Source organism: Zalophus californianus, chromosome 10, assembly GCF_009762305.2.
Source record: "Zalophus californianus isolate mZalCal1 chromosome 10, mZalCal1.pri.v2, whole genome shotgun sequence".
Classification (NCBI taxonomy): Eukaryota; Metazoa; Chordata; class Mammalia; order Carnivora; family Otariidae; genus Zalophus; species Zalophus californianus.
Genome location: NC_045604.1, coordinates 59,009,239 through 59,028,089, shown reverse-complemented (window position 1 = coordinate 59,028,089; position 18,851 = coordinate 59,009,239). Strand labels below are relative to the sequence as shown.

At 47.4% G+C, this 18,851-nt stretch overlaps 2 protein-coding genes across 3 annotated transcripts in view; one reads left to right on the top strand and one right to left on the bottom strand.

Annotated features, from left to right (window-relative positions):
- The window catches only part of CD247 (CD247 molecule), a 71,751-nt gene that overhangs the window by 48,497 nt on the left and 4,403 nt on the right, over positions 1 to 18,851 (bottom strand). The window lies entirely within an intron of this gene.
- LOC113933743 (eukaryotic translation initiation factor 4E-binding protein 1-like) lies at positions 5,618 to 6,398 on the top strand. Its single transcript, XM_035722603.1, has one exon. The coding sequence runs from the start codon at positions 5,618 to 5,620 to the stop codon at positions 5,972 to 5,974; it is 357 nt and encodes a 118-aa protein (XP_035578496.1). The 3' UTR covers positions 5,975 to 6,398.

Sequence of the window (18,851 nt, the reverse complement as noted above, 5' to 3'; positions counted from 1 at the left end):
GCGCGGCAGAGCAGAGATTTGAATGGGACGGTCTGCCTTCGGAGCTCAGACTCCTCATCGTGTTGCTGTATTTTTTGCAAATTCTCTTCCCTCCTTTTCTTATTCTCTTCCACTGATTCTTTTTCCCATATTTTCCCTTAAGGCAGTAAGTCTGATGATAATGGTGTCAGCAGGGAATGGGGGAGAAGTTTGATGGAGAAGGACAGAAGGCAGCCAGGCTCAAGCTAGGTCATGACAGGAATGTAGCTTTATTTCCTGCCTGCCTTTTCCAGAGTAGCCGAATTCTGGTGCTGCAAGGAAACTCACTCATTACCTCTGTCCAAACCTTCCACAGCATGCAGAAGAAAATAGGATCAGAGACATCAAGTGAAAGGCTTAAGGTCGCCCAGCTGGGTAGTGGCAGAGCCCACACGTGGAAGCTGGCCGCCTAATGCCAAGACTCTGTTCTAGAGGCCTTCTCCATAGATGGCTGTCTGCTGGGTTTACTTGTCTGGAATCATTAACTCATCCAGGATGTATTTACTAAGCATTTATCCCGGTCCGGCCTAGAATCTGTAAACCCTACCACAGACCTAGAACACCTGTTGTGCTCTTACTTTTGTTGGAGACACAGACATCTGTGTCTGCAGGTACAGCCTCGGGGACCCTGGACATTCTTTCTGGGGCTCAGCTCCGGGAGCCTGTAGGTGCTGCAAAATGAGGACGTGGTTTTAGGGCTATCATAGGGTGAGCTGGGCTGAGTCTCCCCGGAGTTATTAGGGGAGCAGGACAAGCAGGGAGATATCACTGGGTCAGGGGCAACTTGTGGAGGATGGAAGGGGTGGGAGTGCTGAGTAAAACATGCTTTCTAAAGAACCGTTTGCTGAATATGTTTCTTGTGTATGCCGGTCATCAAGCCAGAATCCCTGGAGACCCGTGCAGCAAAGCCTGTGCCAAAAAATTAGGGCTTGGTTTCATCTTTTCCAAAAGGATCAGATGTTCTCCTTCTACATGGGCAATGGCCAGGTACTTGGAATATTCTAGAGACTGTTGGATTGGCTGAAAGAGAAATACAGTGGAGAAATCATGCAGCACACCGGGCTGCAGTTCACCCACCTGTGACATGGGAAAACCTTCCTCACCTGTTCATTTCTCAGGTCTGCTGTGAGGGTCAGAGGAGCAAACAGGTGGGAGGTAGAGCTGGGAAAAGCACTCTTCAGTGGTGTGGTGTTCTCACTGTTGCGTTGCCCTAGTTTTATCTTGCACTGTGGCTCTACATCACCCACATCACTGGATTGTTACAAGGGCCAGATAAGATCATGAATCATGTGTTCCTCGGAGGACAGGAGGTTTGCCCTGCATTTTGTATACCCTAGGAGGCCAAGTACAGAGAAATGTTTATTAAAGCAATGGGTGTTGAGTGTGATGGTCTCATCAAAAAATCAAATGTGTGGGACAAGGCAATGATCACATCAGATCTTCTAGTTATCAGATTCTAGAGCTAGAAGGAGGGTTAGAGACCTATTCCAGGGCCTTATCCTAGAGCAAAGAAGTCTAGGGTCAGAGAGGGTGAACAGCTTGCCCCAGTGGGGCTGGAACTCCCTTCTCACCCACTTGGTTCTTGGGTCCCTGAATAGTGTGTGGTACCCTCCAGTCAGACACAGGAGGAGAGAAGGACTGGGGCCCAGGCGGCCACCTGAAGGATCTCAGTGGACTTCTCATGCTGTTTTAGGGAGACTTGCAAAGTCCAGTGTGAGAAAAAGTTTCCAACCACGCCATAGGGGTTAGGATTGCAGGCTTGGAGTGGGATAGTCCCCTGTTAGATCCAGGTTGGCTAGTTCCTAGCTGTGTGGGCTCTCCGAACCTAAGTCTCTCCATCTGTACAATGGGGAGATCAGGGACTTTTACTTCACAGGTTTTTGAGAGGAATGATGTAATAACGGATGGGGTGTGCCCAGCCTGGATCTCAACACTGGCTAAGGGCTCATTCAATGACTGAAGTGGGGACAGTTGTGATATGGACCCATGGGAGGGAGGAGAGTTTGCTGCCTGGTGTATCCTCAGCACCTAGCTCTATGTTTGGCATACAGGAGCTCAATAAACATTTGTTGAACAAATAACCCTGTTTAAGTGAGACTTCTGTCCTCATTCCCCCTCAGTAAATTCCAGCCCAGCTGCTAGAGGGAAGGTGTTAAAACATAAGATTGCGCTAATGGTGGGTTTTGCTTTTGTCTTGCATGGCAAGAGTTATGGAATAAGGCAGAAAGTAGGAAGGTAGTGAGTCGTTCATCACATTAAGTGTTCCCGACCATCTGGATTCCCACCCACCCAAGGCTCTGTTGAGTGATAGCTCTGTTGGGAAAAGAGCTTGGACTTGTTGGCCTCGAAGTCACCTCCCACTCTGCGAGCGCTGCGCCTCGCTGGGTCTGCATGTGCTGCAGCAGGACCACGGGAACCCTGCGCGCCACCCCAACCCCCACCCTGAGCCCTCGTCCTGTGGTCAGCACGGGGGTCTGCTTGGCCAAGAAGCTGCTCAAAAGCAATAGCTCACCACAGAATCCCGAAGCCTGCTCCATCCTGGGCAGGGTCTGCCTCTCTCCATGGAGTAGGGCGGGGTAGGAAGAAGGGGTCTGGGAGGAGGCAGCTGGAGCTCGGGGGTGCTGGGCTAAGAGAGAAATTAACCAGACCAGCGACGCGCAGGGCTTCCTGAGTGGGGCTGAGAGGTGGACACAGCATGGCAGGAAGAGAAAGCACAACCGGAGATACTCTCAGGCAAGAGAAGAGTCTAAACAGGGACCGAGCTGGTTGGAAGGTTGAGATATGGGGGACTGTTTCTAAAGGACCTCTTTGCATTTCCTGAGAGATGTCTTTGCACGAGAGCACTGTGTCCACAGCGGTCCTCAGCCACCATCATAAATGCCTGGGAGGGATGACACAATTCTTGGCCTTGACCATCATGACCACAAATGGTCATCAGCTCCATGCTTTGGGAGCAACCAGGAGGGGTATGGTATGTACCATGTCTCACACGAGACCTCCATCAGATGGAATTCAGGAAGCTTCCCGAAGAAGATGGGGCACGTAAAGTTTGGGCCCATGAAGGCACCGGAGGTGGGCCCCAGGGAGCAGGGGCATTGGCAGTGAGAGAAGACCTAACATTTCCACTGCCAAGATAACCCCAACCGTGGACACCAATAAATGCACAGGAGTGTCCACAGCGGCACTGCTCACAATGTGTCAAAATGGGAAGCCATCCAACTGTCCGACAATAGGAGGTGGCAGAATAAAATGTGACACTCTGTAGACCCTAACATTGATGGAGAGAAATATTTAATAGCAGCAAAAGATGGCCATGATGTATTGCTCAATGAGAAACACAGTTACAAAACTAAGTGCACGTATTCAAACCTCGAAGGATAGTCACCAACATACTAATGAGTCTTGGTGGCAAATTTGTAAAAAATGATTTTTGTTTTTTCTTTGTCCTTTTCCATATTTCCCAAGCTTTCCACAGTAAGTGTGCTTTGACCTTGTAAACATTGAACTACGAAAAATATTTTCTTTTCAAGTGTGTGTGTTTTAGGTTCTAAAAGCAAAAATTAAATCCATCCAATTTTAAATAGGAATAAGCAGGGGCATGGCTGATTTCCAGGTCATGTTTTGCTTATTTCTCATTTTCTTTAGGCTTCTAGGGCAGGGGAAACCTTCTTAGTGGTTAATTGCTACTTTTAGGAGCAGCATGAAATAAATAAGGACAAGAAGATTGTAAGTGTTGCTGGTATTTGTTTTGGAAACAATCCTGATCTCTTTAAATACCTGTTATCTTGGAATTTAGAATTAAAATAAGACACGGGGGCGGAGTGAGGGAGCCCGGCATAGCAGGAGCACTGGGCTGAGGGCCAGTCCTGGGTTGCAGATCTAGAATCACAAACTCTCAACACACTCAGAAATCCCAGTTTAAGGGGTGCCCACCTCCATCCATGAGCTGACTTCACCTGCAGCATCTTGCTGGCTCAGCCCCCGGCTTCAGGACGGCCACCTCCTTTCTCAGTGAGATATTGATTGGGACCTAGGAAATCCTTTCCCAAGCAGAGGTTCTATGATGCAGAAGGGGAAGAGAGGTGGTGCCAGAAAAGCCTTCTTCACCATTTTACCCAGGACTGTCCTGGCCAATAGTCTACTGAAGCCCCGGCCCTTTCTGCTCGGTGCCTAGTAGAGACCCCGTTGCAGATGGGTGACAGGTCCCAGACCCTTAGCCTTGGGTGTCCTGGCCTGTGCAGCTCACTGCCATCCCTCCTGTCCTCTAGCCTCTCCTCCAGCCCTTGCCAAAGAGCTGCCTTCTCATCCACCCATCTGTTCACACTTTGATCACTCTGTGGCTCCTAACCTTGGTTGGTTACGCCACAAGACCGATTAGCTGCTAAGCTAACGATGCTTTGGCATCTTCCTACATGAGTCCGTGTCTTCCCAATCCTCCATTTTGGAATGTTCAGGTCCCCCAAGGTTCAGGGGAGCAGGGACATTGGGGTGAGGCCAGGTGCAGAGGGCCTTGAGGACTTTTCTGTTCAGGCCTTCTTTTTTTTTAATTTATAATAACAGAAAACATTTATTACACTGCTCCTACGTGCCTAGCTCAATCTGGGCCCTTTACACACATTATCTCCAATTCTCCCAGCCACTCTTCAAGGTAGGTAGAGTTATCTTCATTTTATAAAAGACAAGATAGTTTCAGAGAGGTAGAATCACTCGCCTAAAGTCACATAGCTAGGTAGTGCTAAAGCCAGAATTTCAGTTTGGGGCTGGTTGCCTCAAAAATCTCTCCTCTTCCCTCTTCCTACTGAAACTGACCTCCCTCGATCCCACCATCTAGACGGAAACGCAGGTGGAAGATGAAGGAGTCACTTACCAACTGTGGACACCCAACGTCAAGTGACCACTTTCCATGCCTTATGGCTGTCCCCCATGGCCATTCCAAAAGCCATGCTCACAGGGCATCCCTGAAGCCATCATTTCAACTAATGGTGGGAAAGTGATTAGCAATGGATTAATCGCTAACCACCTATGCTGGTCAATTTAATGGCCAAAACGAAGTCAGATTGGATTGCCCATCATAGCCTAACCCATCACTGCGTGATTACAAATAAAAATTATGACTTCAGTCACTGGGTCTCAACCAGGGGGAGATTTTGCCCCCTGGGATATTGGCAATGTCTGAAGGTATTTTGGGTTGTCACAACTTGGAGGTGCTATGGGGATCTAGTGGGTAGAGATCCGGGATTCTGTTAAAGATCCTACCATGCACAGGACAGCCCCCCCCCCCCAACAGCAAAGACTCATCTGACCCCAAATGTCATAGCGCAGAAGTCGAGAAACCCTGCGGCAAGCACTCAATCCAAAGGGATTTGATGCCACTGGAGATTAATTCAATATCAGAAAGAGCAGCTGTTTTATTCCTGGGAATTTGTCTGTGGTGTTAGCTGTGATCAAGGGTGTCCATATCCTATTAGACTAGTCAGTGGGCATTGTGTGTTTTATCCAGTTTGTCTTACTCAAGAGTGGTCCATCTTACTTAGTGTTTCTTTGGGTTAAAATCAAGAATGGAAAATTTGCCGGCTGCAGGCTCAGCGCGCGGGAGACCATGTCGGGGGGCAGCAGCTGTAGCCAGACCCCAAGCCAGGCCATCCCCGCCACTCGCCGGGTGATCCTCGGCGATGGCGTGCAGCTTCCACTCGGGGACTACAGCACCACCCCCGGCGGCACGCTCTTCAGCACCACCCCGGGAGGTACCAGGATCATCTATGACCGGAAGTTCTTGATGGAGTGTCGGAACTCACCTGTGACCAAAACACCTCCGCGGGACCTGCCCACCATTCCCGGAGTCACCAGCCCCACCAGTGAGGAGCCCCCCACAGAGCCCAGCCAGAACCACCTGCGCAACAGCCCAGAAGATAAGCCGGCCGGTGGTGAAGAGTCACAGTTTGAGATGGACATTTAAAGGACCAGCCATTGAATCGAGCAGTGCCTCTGGGCCCCGCCCCCGGCCCTTCTCGGGAGACAAGTCACACCAGTCAGGCCTTTTGCGAGTCCTCATCCTGGGCAGGCGTTGAGCATGGGGTTGGCCATCCTGACTCTCCGCTCCCTCACTCAGGGCACCTTCTCCCCCTTCCTCTTTGTGAACACCAGCGGATACCTCCATGTGCCTTCATTCATGCAGAAGCTGCCACCCTAACGGGAGTGACTCTCATGAGCACACCCTGCAACCCAGGGCCAGGATTGGATGTGGAGGAGCCCTTCAGCTCTTCCAGCCCCATCCTCTGGGGGCGCACCCACCCCTTCCTTAGGTTGGTGTGTGTGGGAAAACTCCCCTCCCCCTTCTTCCCCAAGAGAGGAAATAAAAGCCACCTTTGCCCTAGGGCCAAGAAAAAAAAAAATGGAAAATTTAACCTCTAGGAGGAAAAGAAACAGAAAATGAAAAATATGTGTAATAATGGAAGTTCATGTGCAAATTTTAGTAGCATGTGTTCTTCTCTATAAGGTTACTCGCCCCCCTGCACACCACCCATCTGGGCCACAGGTATGTACATCACCCACCCACGTGCAACTCGTAGGAGGAGAGCTTGGGTTTGGATCCAGAAGAATGGATTTCAGATTCTTAATCTACCAATAACTGATCTTGAACAAATCACCTTCTTTAAGCTTTAGCTTCTCTACCAGTAGGAGGGGCTCTGCTTGAGAGATGTCTTTGCACAAGAGCACTGTGGATTTTTCACAAAGTAATTTACATAAAAGCACTTGACAAAACTACAAAGTATGATTTAATCGTTTGCATGATGATGATCACGCACACACAGAAGGCTTCTCCTTCATGGAGCGGGTGGATTCTCTGTACCCGATTTTCTCACATGATCACTGCCTATGTTAGTTCCTCTTGGGTGATTCTCCTATTTCTTATGCTACACTGGAGAGATAATCTGTATAGCATGAAATGAAACATTGAATTCAACTTATTTTAATCATGTCCCAAAGGGGATTACTGCTTCTGAGAGGACAGTACCTCCTATTACAACAAGAAGGCTAGGATGATCAGGCAGACAATATTTATGACACAGCTTTCTGGTTTCCAAGTGATGAAGTCTTTTTTTTTTCCTTTTTATTAACATATAATGTATTATTTGTTTCAGGGGTACAGGTCTGTGATTCATCAGTCTTACACAATTCACAGCGCTCACCATAGCACATAGCCTCCCCAGTGTCCATCACCCAGCCACCCCATGCCTCCCACCCCCCCCCTCCACTCCAGCAACCCTCAGTTTGTCTCCTGAGATTAAGAGTCTCTTATGGTTTGTCTCCCTCTCTGGTTTCGTCTTGTTTCATTTTCCCTCCCTTCCCCTATGAACCTCTGCTCACCGTTTCTCAAATCCCACGTATCAGTGAGATCAGACGATACTTGTCTTTCTCTGGTTGACTTAGTCCAAGTGACAAGTCTTGACATCACCCTATGTTTTCTTGTCCTACAGTAAGTCTTCCCACTTTGAGCCAAGCTCTTTAATTTTTGTCTGCTTTTGTCTTTCCTTAACTGACAGGATGCTGGATTTTCACTTTCAAAATCAACACAATTTCAAGGGTTATTAAAAAATTTAAAAAAGCACATGTCACCCTTTCCTTACAACCCAGCTTCTGCTGTGAATTAGAGAAGTGGCCGGTACGTGGTCATAGTGAACTTTCCTCTGATGATCTCGAAGCACCTGTAGTGATTCTGACACACATGGTTTCTCATAATTGCTCCCCTTTCTTGCCTGTAAAGTCTTGTTATGCAGAGGAGAATTATTTTGAGAATGAATGACTATCATTCGTGATGTGCTTGCTGTGAGTTCCTGAGAATAGAAACTTCTATGACTAAACTCTCGGTGAACAGAGCAAACCAGAGAAGAATAACAATCGCTTTTATTACTCGGACCGGCCGAATCACTCCGGGTTTTCCATTTCACCTCAGTCAGAGGGCATCGGCCTTGAAGACGTGTGCCATTTTTGTTTTTAGCTTGGCACCTGTGCTTGCTGCTCCCTGAAGCCGGCCACCCACTTCAGTTGTGTGGCTGCCTAAGGAGGCCACCTCAGGTGTCTCCCTGGTGCTAGGGGAGGGGCACATGCAGAGGTGGGCACACCCTTCTTGATGGGGTCTCCTTTCGACCCCAGAGGTGGAAAACTGGGCATAAGGAGTAGTGAAGGTTGGACGCCTGGGTGGCTCAGTCGGTTAAATGTCTGCCTTCGGCTCAGGTCATGATCCCAGCGTCCTGGGATCGAGTCCAACATCAGGCTCCTCGCTGAGCAAGGAGCCTGCTTCTCCCTCTGCCTGCCTCTGTCTCTCTCACTCTGATAAATAAATAAAATCTTAAAAAAAAAAAAAAGAAGTAGTGAAGGTAGGTTTGCACCCAAACATCTGACTTCTGATCATTGCTCTTAACAAGGATTGGCGAAGTATGGCCTGTGGCCAGAACTGAGTGGCTGCATGTTTTGTAAATAGTTTTCTTAGAACGTCACCAAGCTCCTTGGTTTACAGACTGGGCGCTTTCGTGCTACACCAGCAGAGTGGAGTAGTCGCGGAAAAGACCATATGGCCTGTAAAGCCTAAAATGTTTACTATCTGGTCCTCTGGAGAAAAAGTTTGCTAACCACCGCCTAACCACTGGGTTTCATCTGGGGGAGCCCAATGGTAAATACTTTAGGCATATAGGGAACACAGAGGAACAAACGTCAGAATCCCTGCCTCAAGAATCTTTCCGTTGGAAAAGCAAAGCGTATCTACATGAGAAGTTAATTAATAACACAAGAGTCAGATGATGACATGAGTCAGCAATCAAGGATAACACAGGGCGATGATCTTATAAGCTGGCGTTTATCAAGCACTTAGGTCCTGGGCACCAAGCCCAGCACTTTTCATGCATTACAGGGGTTGTTCCTCACAAAACCCCTCTGAGGTAAATATTATTACCCACATCACAGAGATGACGAGTGCCAGATCCAGAGAGCCTTTAGGCGTCCCAAAGACATACTGCTAAAAATCACTGAAGGTAGAGTTTGAGCCCAGCAATGCGACGTCAGAACCCATGCTCCTCACCATCCGTGGAGTAGGCAGACGGTGAGTGCCTCGGGAGGCTGAGGAAGGACAGGGTGACTGCGGTCTAGGGTGGGCTGCAAAGGCTTCAAAGCAGAGGTGGATCTAAGCAAGGCCAAGAAGAAGGGAGGAGAGTCTGAGAAACAGTTCCCCCCCATATGAGGGAAGACCTTGTTACACATTGTAACAAAATGAGAAATGGTTGCTAACAAAAAGAGGAAAGGAATCATGAGAGTATATTTCTCTCTCATGAATATCCTTTTACTACATCTTCCTGTACCTTCCCTGACTCCTAACTGCCCACCCCTGACCCCCTCATTCTCTCACATGTGCACACACACTCTCAGTCACTCTTCTTGCAACAGCAGAGAAAATCAAGGTCATCCCCAGTCCCGGCCTATAAACCTGTGCCGTAAACAAACAGGTCTCACTAGAATGAAAACTTATTCTTGACTAAAACACATTCTCATAGCCTTTCCTTGCAAGTCAGGGCTGGACCTTCACCCACTTTCTCAAATGCTCATAGACTGAAGAAAGCTACAGAGCGAAATGGCCTGTTCCTAGGGACTCTTCCCAAGGAGAAGAGGTTCAAAGCATTTCTTGACTCAGAACAAAACCAGGACCACCCTGCCTCACAGCGGAGGCCCCCTGGCAGCTGTGACCTGGAAACACAACTGTTTGTTCTCGCCGCTTCCCCCACCCCGCCCGCCCCCCGCCCCACTACCAGCAAGTCCCTCGGCTAGTTGAGACCCCCGCGGCCGTGGCGCTGACACCTTAGAGCTGGAGCAGGGAAGAGGAGGTCCGGGAGCAGGCAGAACTGTCTAAAATCCAGAACAAACCCCGATGCTCGAATTACCATTCAGATTCATTTCGAGATTGCAGAATGTGCTGGCGATGTTTTTCTAAAGGGCAACCCCGGAGCTCCCGAGATGGGAGGCACCCTCCCTTCTGACATACTTATTCCATTTTCCGGAGGTGGGGAGGGGACAGAGCTGGCTCAGCAACCCCATAATCTGCATCTGTGCCACCCGTTTCGGCAGGGGCTTGATAGCCACCGCGCTTGGAAATGAATGTTTATGTCTTAGGCTGGGAGTATCCTTCCCTTAATGATGCTGATGGCGAAGCCCCCTGTGCCTTTCTTGGGTGTTCACATGCCTCTCTTTCCTCGCTGAGCCACATCATGGTGAATGGCAATCAGTGTGCAAAGCAAGTAAATTGAGCCATCATAGAGAGAACTTGGGAGACGCCGCAGGCTCTCCGCCCCAGGACCCACCCCGAGGGTGCAGAGTGAGGGTCCCGGGGATTGCAGTGGGGGGGGACTGAGAGCACTCACTGGTGAGTTTGCTGGTTTCCTCGGGTGGGGACACTGTGTTCTGTCCAACCAGGTCTGTCCTTTGCAACTGCCCTCTCCACGTGGCAAACAAACCTCCGGTCCCGCCCCCCCGCCCTGAAGTTCATGAGAATTGTCAGGTTTATCCCCCACCCAGAAGCAACATGGTTCGTGGCAGGGGCAGGCTGCCTGGGCCCAAAGCACAGCCCGTGTATGTGCTAGCCACACACCACGGCTTCAGTTCCCCACCTACAAAACGAGGACACCAGTAAAAGGGCCACAAGATTAGATGACCTAACACATGTGAACGACACACGAAGCAAGTTCCTCTCCACAAGGGTTAGCTGTCCCTGCAGCTCGTGTCACTTTACTAAACCAGTCAGACCCAGCCCTGAGCCCCTGAAATGTGTGAGTTCTAGGAGCGCAGCAGCTGGGACTTATCACATGCGGCATCTGACATGTCCTCGTGCTGCTCAAATACATTCAGGATGAATTAAGGCATGGCTATGCTCTGAATTTTCTCTCTATCGCTGATAATGTCTCCAACAATGAAATATATTGTTAAAACACACTCTCTTCACTAATAGGAAAATTACTTGAGTATTTACTTGAATTACTCTTTCGCTTTAATCTTCTCTCCCCAACTAGATGCACCTAACAGATGCCCTATCACGATCAGAGGCAAGTTCGGCTGCCAGAATCTTCGATCACTGGGTCCCTGTCCTTGTGGTCACCATGGTCCTGGACAATCTCAGTAGATAAGCTGGAGATGCCATTGATTACCCACACGAAGGCATTTGCCTTTCCCTCCTGAATGGGGTGACAGGCAGGAGGCTGCGGATCCCAGGTGAGATGGCATCACAGAAAACCCTGGGAGGGAAATCCTTCCAAGTCCTAGGAATCACTCCTGCCCACACTAGGGAGGTGAACAACTGAAAGGAAAATCTGGGCATGTCTCTCTTTAAGAAAATTAAACATGTATGTTCATTCTATGCAAATTCAACAAGTGAAAAATTATACAAATGAAAATGGCTAAATAAGAAAAGAAATCCTGGCGCACCTGGGTAGCTCAGTCGGTTAAGCGTCTGCCTTCGGCTCAGGTCATGATCTCAGGGTCGTGGGGTCGAGCCCCGCGTCGGGCTCCCTGCTCGGCGGGAGCCTGCTTCTCCCTCTCCTCCCTGCTCGTGCTCTCTCTGTCACCATCTCTGTCCCTCTCTCAAATAAATAAATAAGATCTTAAAAATAATAAAAATAAAATTGAAAAATAGAAAATAAATCCTTACATTAGTAAACAATTCAACCAACACTCTCCCAAGTATATTTCCGGCTCACGGAGGCAGCCAGTTTGCCATCCATCATCGGGACCTCACGGGCAGGCTGAGCTAACAGCACCCAGCTACCTGAGCTCCCTTGTGGTTGCTATTCCAACGTGCCATGCCTATTTCTAGGCCCCTCAGACCCAAGTGGCCAGCTCAGGAAGCACCATTTCCTTACAGCTGGGCAACCTGCTGGCCCAGAGGACTCAAAGCCCGAGCAAGAATCCAAAAGTCCTTGGTTCAAGTACTGACCCTGTCACTTGCTGCCTATGTGACATTCAACTGGTTTATTGGTTTCTTGGGCAAGCATTCCTCCCTGGTAAAATCTGGAAGTGGATCTTGAAGATATCTAACCTCCCCAGTTCAAATACCCTGTGATTCGGCCACATCAGGCCACCCCCACTTTGATCATAGAAAATCTTCCCAGAGAGACTCCATGTCCTCTTCCAGTCGCTGAAGGTAAAATTCACTGGCAGCATCGCGGCTCCCACCCTGACCTAACCAGGGGACGACCACAAGCCACTTCTGATAACAAGGGAGTTCCGCAAAGTGAGAGGTGCATTCCCGGCGACTTTGCAAAATTAATTTCTCGTAGGAATGATTATTAAATCAGAGTCACATTATTTTTAATAGCGCACGCAAATGGAAACATTAATTTTTTGTATTGCATTATTTTGAACTTGCATAATTCAAAATCCTATTACACGTGACTTGTGTATTCTCTCTGATTTTTTAAACCTTCAAGAGAGGGAATGGAGGTGGTAGGAGAGATAGATGATGACACAGGGTCAGACTTGATGGAGAAAGACCGGGGGTTTGAAGGAAGCCTGCGGGAGGAGCATCCGGGACCATAGAGAGGATGCCCTAGAGCACAGTCCTGGCTTCCTTGGGTGCTCACTCTGTACTGCATTTGAGATGACTAGCCAATATGGAAGTTAGATTTCTTCTTCTTTTTTTAAATTGAAATCACTCCTGGCTTAAATGCTGCTAGAAAATGTTCAACCCCCAAATGAAAAATGCCTAAATAGCCAAACCCTCTCTTTATCCTTTGGCCCAGAGGAGCCATTTTATGCTCTTCAAAATGGCTGACAGGAATTTTCTGAGGAAGCTAAGGTCTGAAAACAAACCAGGGATTAGATCAGCTCCAAGTCTGAGACCTTGTGTTTAGAGCCGTAGCTAGAAGCTAACGGATGTGTTTTTTCCAAACCAATGAAATCAAGAAATAGCCATGAAGATAAAAAAACTGTTCTCTAAATCTCCCCTTCCACATCCTCCCCGCTGGTCCCTTTAGATTGCAGGAGTTTGTGATTATAACTTTATTCACAACCCATTTCTGGTTTTCAAGTAGCTCCCTCCCCAAGATGAGATTACAAAGCTTTGAAAATTAGAGGCACTCCTCCCCTCACCCCAAAGAGCTATCCTTGACAAGGTGCTCTGTTGAAACGGAAGGAATTTGCTTTATAGCAGCCTCCCTTGTGGAATTATGTATGGGGACATTTAACAATACAGCATTTGCCGTGGGCAGGTGAGAGCTGGCCAAGTTTTTAAAGGGGATTTCACAGACCAGGTCAGCAGGGAGATGGTTGGGTGAGCTGCAGCCGATACAATTATTTGACTTTCTGAGCTGTTCTTTTGAAGCCTCTACACTTAATAGAAAGAAAAAGAATAATCCTCTTTGCCAACCTTTTGTAGCTCAATCTTTATTGTTCCTACTAAAATCCAAAGAAAACGGACAAGATTCATTTTGTCCAGAAAGCATTTGTGTATTTTATATAGGTCTGAGCTTTGAAGCGTTGATATTTAAGTGGGAGAAAAGACAAAGATTTCTCTCTAATCTGATGAAATCAAAGGGGGAATTTCTGAAGCTCTCTGGCCTAACTCAAAACAGTCCTGGGTGGTAGCTCCAGATACACACCGCCTTTGCTACTAAACTCAGCATGGAAATTAGCACAGGCTCACAAAATGATGAAAATTAGGCCAGACCATAAAGCAACAAGCCTGTAGGCAAATTAAGACTTTTTCATAAAACCTGAGAACATGACCTACAGGACCAGGGAAGCTTTCTTTTACTCATAGGCTCTCAATCACTCAACATGCATCTTCAAGATACTGGTCTGGTCAACGGGCTGCTTGGCCAACCGTCTGCAGGATTTTTATTTGACTTGGGGTGTATGAGAGGTGCTTGGTTAATATTTACTCACTGATATGTCCAGAAGCTGCCCAGATGGTTTGAATAGTTGGATATTAAAAATAACTATCAGGGCGACTGGGTGGCTCAGTTGGTTAAGCGACTGCCTTCGGCTCAGGTCATGATCCTGGAGTCCCTGGATCGAGTCCCGCATCGGGCTCCCTGCTCAGCAGGGAGTCTGCTTCTCCCTCTGACCCTCCCCCCATCTCATGTGCTTTCTCTCTCATTCTCTCTGTCTCTCAAATAAATAAATAAAATCTTTAAAATAAAAATAAATAAAAATAAAAATAACTATCAGTCTGACAAAACCAACTCTTGATGGCCAAAGTAGGTCACTAGAAACCACCTTACTGGACTGCTTGCCATTCTGTTCTCAGGGCAGAAACAAAGAAAAGGCGTCACATGCATTTTGACTGTTTTCGTCAGAATTCATAAGATGGCCACTGTGGAAAGAATTGGTGAGAATTTGGGGAAGCTGGCAACATTTTCTGCTGATGGGTAAGTGTTCCTGAAACTATTTGTGTGCTGGGCTTCCACTATGAGAAAGGCTCACTGTAGGGAACTATTTGTGTTGGGTTTTTAATTCTGAGTTCTAAGAACAACAGATTTTCCACCTTCTTTTGTCACCTTAATGCAGATAACAATGTTAACAGTGGGCCCAGGAGAGCCACACACATCTGGGCTGGATTGTAAGGGGGCAGACAGGATTTCTACAGGCGGCCGTGAGATAGTCCGCATTCTCAGTAGAGAGAGCTGGGAGGAAGAAAGAATGAAGGAAAGACAGCAGGCTTACTTGGGAGATGGGAAAGTCCTGAGGGAAGTTGGGGGACCTGGAGATTCTGCGTCTATAAAGGGGCCACCCCCACCTCTCCAGGATCCTGGAGATTCTACTTTGAACAGAAGTTTTCTTGTCTCCCTTCTGCACAGAATCCATAGAATGTGCTCAGTGACATCTCAGCCCTATCATTCACCTCCCCAGATGGCTAGCTGTGAGTTCAACCAACGTTTGCCCTTCCTTCTTCAGAGCTGTCCTGCTGCCGCCGACCTCCTTAAATGTACATGCCATACACACAAAATCACTGATTGCTGCCGAACAAAAACACGTATCTGCAGACACAAGACCTGTCCATCAGCATACAGACGAGCACATGCATGCACTAGGCGCAGCAGTGTGTGAACGCTGGGCGCCAAAGCATGCACACACACACACACACTGGAACACACCAGGACACATACACAAATAGCGTCTCCCACCCGAGCATGCACCCTAGGGCACAGACCCCTGCACTTCTCCTCTCCCCACCCCGCCCCCGAGCTCTTGGGTCAACACACACGGGCACGGATTTTTGCCAGCACCCACCCTGGGCCATCACCCGTAGGACCGGGCTTGGGCACAGGTGGCTTCACTTGGCTCAGCTGCCTTCTCCCTGGAGCAGCTTGCTCTGGTGATTCTGCCTCCTATTGCAACAGGTTGCAACCTCCACCCCCAGGTTGTCTTTTCTATTCTTTCCCCTATAACACCTCTTCTCTCCAATTCTCCACCGTCCCTCTCAGCCCGCATGATGAAAGGGCAGTTTCTAACTCAGGGCCGTCATGCACATTATGTCTTAGAACCAGTACAGTATCCCGTGGAGGGGACCTGGGGAAACACAGAAGCGCACAGCTGAGCTTCTAGAATCTACAGCAACAGAGAGAAGGAGCAATTTGTCATATCCTACACGGTGGTGGAGGCTTACATTCTGGGCTGTCCTCCCCAACCCTAAGATTTGCAAAGGCAACCCACTCTTAGCCCAGCGCCCTATACATGTCCTACAGAAGCTCCTGAGTGCTCCTTTCCCCAGCACTCCTCCCAGGCAACTTTGGGAAGGTAACAGATAGTCACATATTTGGTTCTTTAATGCTTCACATATTTTGCTCTGCTTCGGATTTCTTATCTTGGTTTGTTTTGCACCAGTCAACAGCAAAAGGGTTTGCCCTTCCTGAGCTCAGATCAAGCAGATGCAAGTGGACTCAAGGCTAAGATCCAACAAAAATAATTGAAAACTGATTACAGACATTTGTCATTCAAAGGCCATCCTCCCACTCCTTGAGGATTTCATTAAAAAAAAAAATCTCAACTTAGTCTCTGTATAATGGGGCTCTGTTCCTTTAGAAAACCTCACACGTACAAAGAAAACCTCACACACACTTCATACCTTGTATGAAGATATATTTTTATCAGACAGATCAATTACAGGCTATTACTTAGAATCAAAACCTCTCAAATATGATTTAATGTAATTTTGCTTTACCCATTTGATTTTCATACACAGGGAGGGCAGTGGCGGAGACCGGGCACACACGGAAACGGGTTGATTGCACACGGGTGGCCATCCCTCCCGAGACAAGCTCCAAAATAGATATATCTATTAAGAGTAAAACGGATAAGATGGATTTTCCCAGATTTGTGGGAAAATGTGAGTTTAGAATTATAGTAACATGCCAGAGAAAAACGTAATTCCATATTAACAACCAAATATTTCAAACTCAGCCGAAAAATCCATATTACATGAGGATAGTCAGCATCAAAATAACTATTTCTTCAAAAATTGAGAGGGAAATAGGAATAAGTGCTTACTGAAGGCAATACCTTCAGAAGTCTGCCTCAGCGCTTAGTTACAGGGCACATGACATTGCAAGTTGACGAGCGAGGACGTGGGAGAGGGCTGCATAGAATGTTCGAGAATGCATAGCCTGAACAAGGGATCAGAGAAACTGTTTGGGGCCTGGTTCCACTCTTAGGCAAGCCATCAAACTTCTGAGCCTCATTTTCTTTGTTTATGAAAAGAGAATCCTACTCTTTTATCTGCCACCTGCCATAGGATGGTGATGAGGATCAAGTAAGTGAAGGCGTAGGAAGGCACTTTATAAATACAAAGGTCTGACTACATTAAGAGACCGATGGTCTGGACGGGGCAAGGATCCTGCCTGTCCTTGTTCTAATGCTTTCTATTTATTTTTTTCCCCTTGAGCCTGAAAATTAGTTGCTGCGTAGCACAAATCATAACAGGCAAGCAAAGTGGACAGTGGACGCTCCTAACATTTCCCCCACTGCAAATTTGGCTGCTTTAGACAGCAATCTGCTTTCTCTTCAAGTCAGTCCTTACCAACAAAGTCCTTGGGTGGCCCCCGATAAATCTGCAGTCAATGGACAAGCATAAGGGACAAGCCAGAAAATGTTGGACTTTGTCCTTGGATTTTTCACAACAGAGGCTCCCGCTAGAGAGTTAAAAATACTGTGACAAGGTGGCGGTCCAGATTAAAAAAAAAAAAAAAAAAGTATTTGGAGCTGCAGGGAATCATGAAGTTTAGTTTCCTAATTCTGTGAGCCAATACCAAGAAGGTGGGGGCTGATAAGTAAATGTTCTTAAAAACTTCATAATTTCAAGAACACATGCAATTCATTTTGTAGGTGAAAGGGATGTTCAGCTCTCTCCTTTCTCATCTCACAGATGAGAAACCAAAGCCCAGAGAGGGCTGTGTGCCCAAGTTTGCATGGCTATTTAGCAACAAAGGAAAAGGAAGATATCAGTACCAGTGTTCCCAGCTATCGCGTTGGGAAAATGACGTTTTGTCTCTTTTGCAGGTTGGGAGACTCAGGCCCCCACGGTATTGGCTACTGCTTTTCGAGCACCTTCTGCGTGCAGCACTTCTGGGTGGCATTTCTGCTCCACCATCCTCTGCAGGAGGTAGACATCACTGCCACCATCTTACAGAGGAAGAACGGGCTCTGAGGGCCGGCAGCTCCCGTCAGTGAAAGCCTGGGGAAGGAACTGCCACTTGAATTCAGATCTTTCCAGTTCTATGTTCCTCTCTTTCCCTCCCCATGTTGCTGCTCTAGAGAAGACCGAAACAATTGCAGACGGTCAGAGAGTTAGGAAAAAATTCTCTTTCCTTGACAATTGTTTTCAACAGAAGCCTAAAGTATCCTGCGAAATGTTCTTCTACTTTAACCGATTCCTTTCATTGTCAATCCTGGAGAAATTAGCCCAAGGAAGGAATTCAAAAGAAATTTTAAAAGCTACGAATGTAAAGATTTTCTTGCAGGATTAGCTATAATAACAAAAATTAGAAACAGCCCAAATGTCCAACAATAAAGGAGTAGGAAAATACAATGCATAAACTATGGAAATTTACATAGTAATTAAAAACAATCGTGGGGCGCCTGGGTGGCTCAGATGGATAAGCGTCTGCCTTCGGCTCAGGTCATGATCCCAGGGTCCTGGGATCGAGCCCCACATCGGGCTCCCTTCTCGGTGGGAAGCCTGCTTCTCCCTCTGCCTCTGCCTCTCCCCCTGCTCATGCTCTCTCTCTCTCTGTATCTCTGTGTCTCAAATGAGTAAATAAAATCTTTAAAAAAAAAATCGTGAAGGCTAGGCATAAAAAATGCTCATGATGGGGTGCCTGAGTGGCTCAGTCAGTTAAGAGTCTACCTTCAGCTCAGGTCATGATCCCAGGGCCCTGGGATCGAGCCCCGCATTGGGCTCCCTGCTCAGCGGAAAGCTTGCTTCTCCCTCTCCCTCTGCCTGCCACTCTGCCTATCTGTGCTATCTCTCTGTCAAATAAATAAATAAAATCTTTAAAAAAAATGCTCACGATGGATTACTAAGAGAAAACAGCACACGGAAATGCTTTTATGATGGCAACTACATAAAGATATGTATACACTTATAAAAAATATTGGAGTGGAACACAAAGAAGTCAAAATGAAAAGTTATTGGGCTAGCTTGTGAGATTATGGATTTAAACGATGTATAATTTCCTCAAATGAGTTTATGATATTTTTATTAAAATACCTCAAATTAAGAAAGGGAAAAACAGCAAGAGCTACTTGGAACATTTAGTTAGCAACCTAGACCAAATCAGACTACACTGGTTAGGAAACCT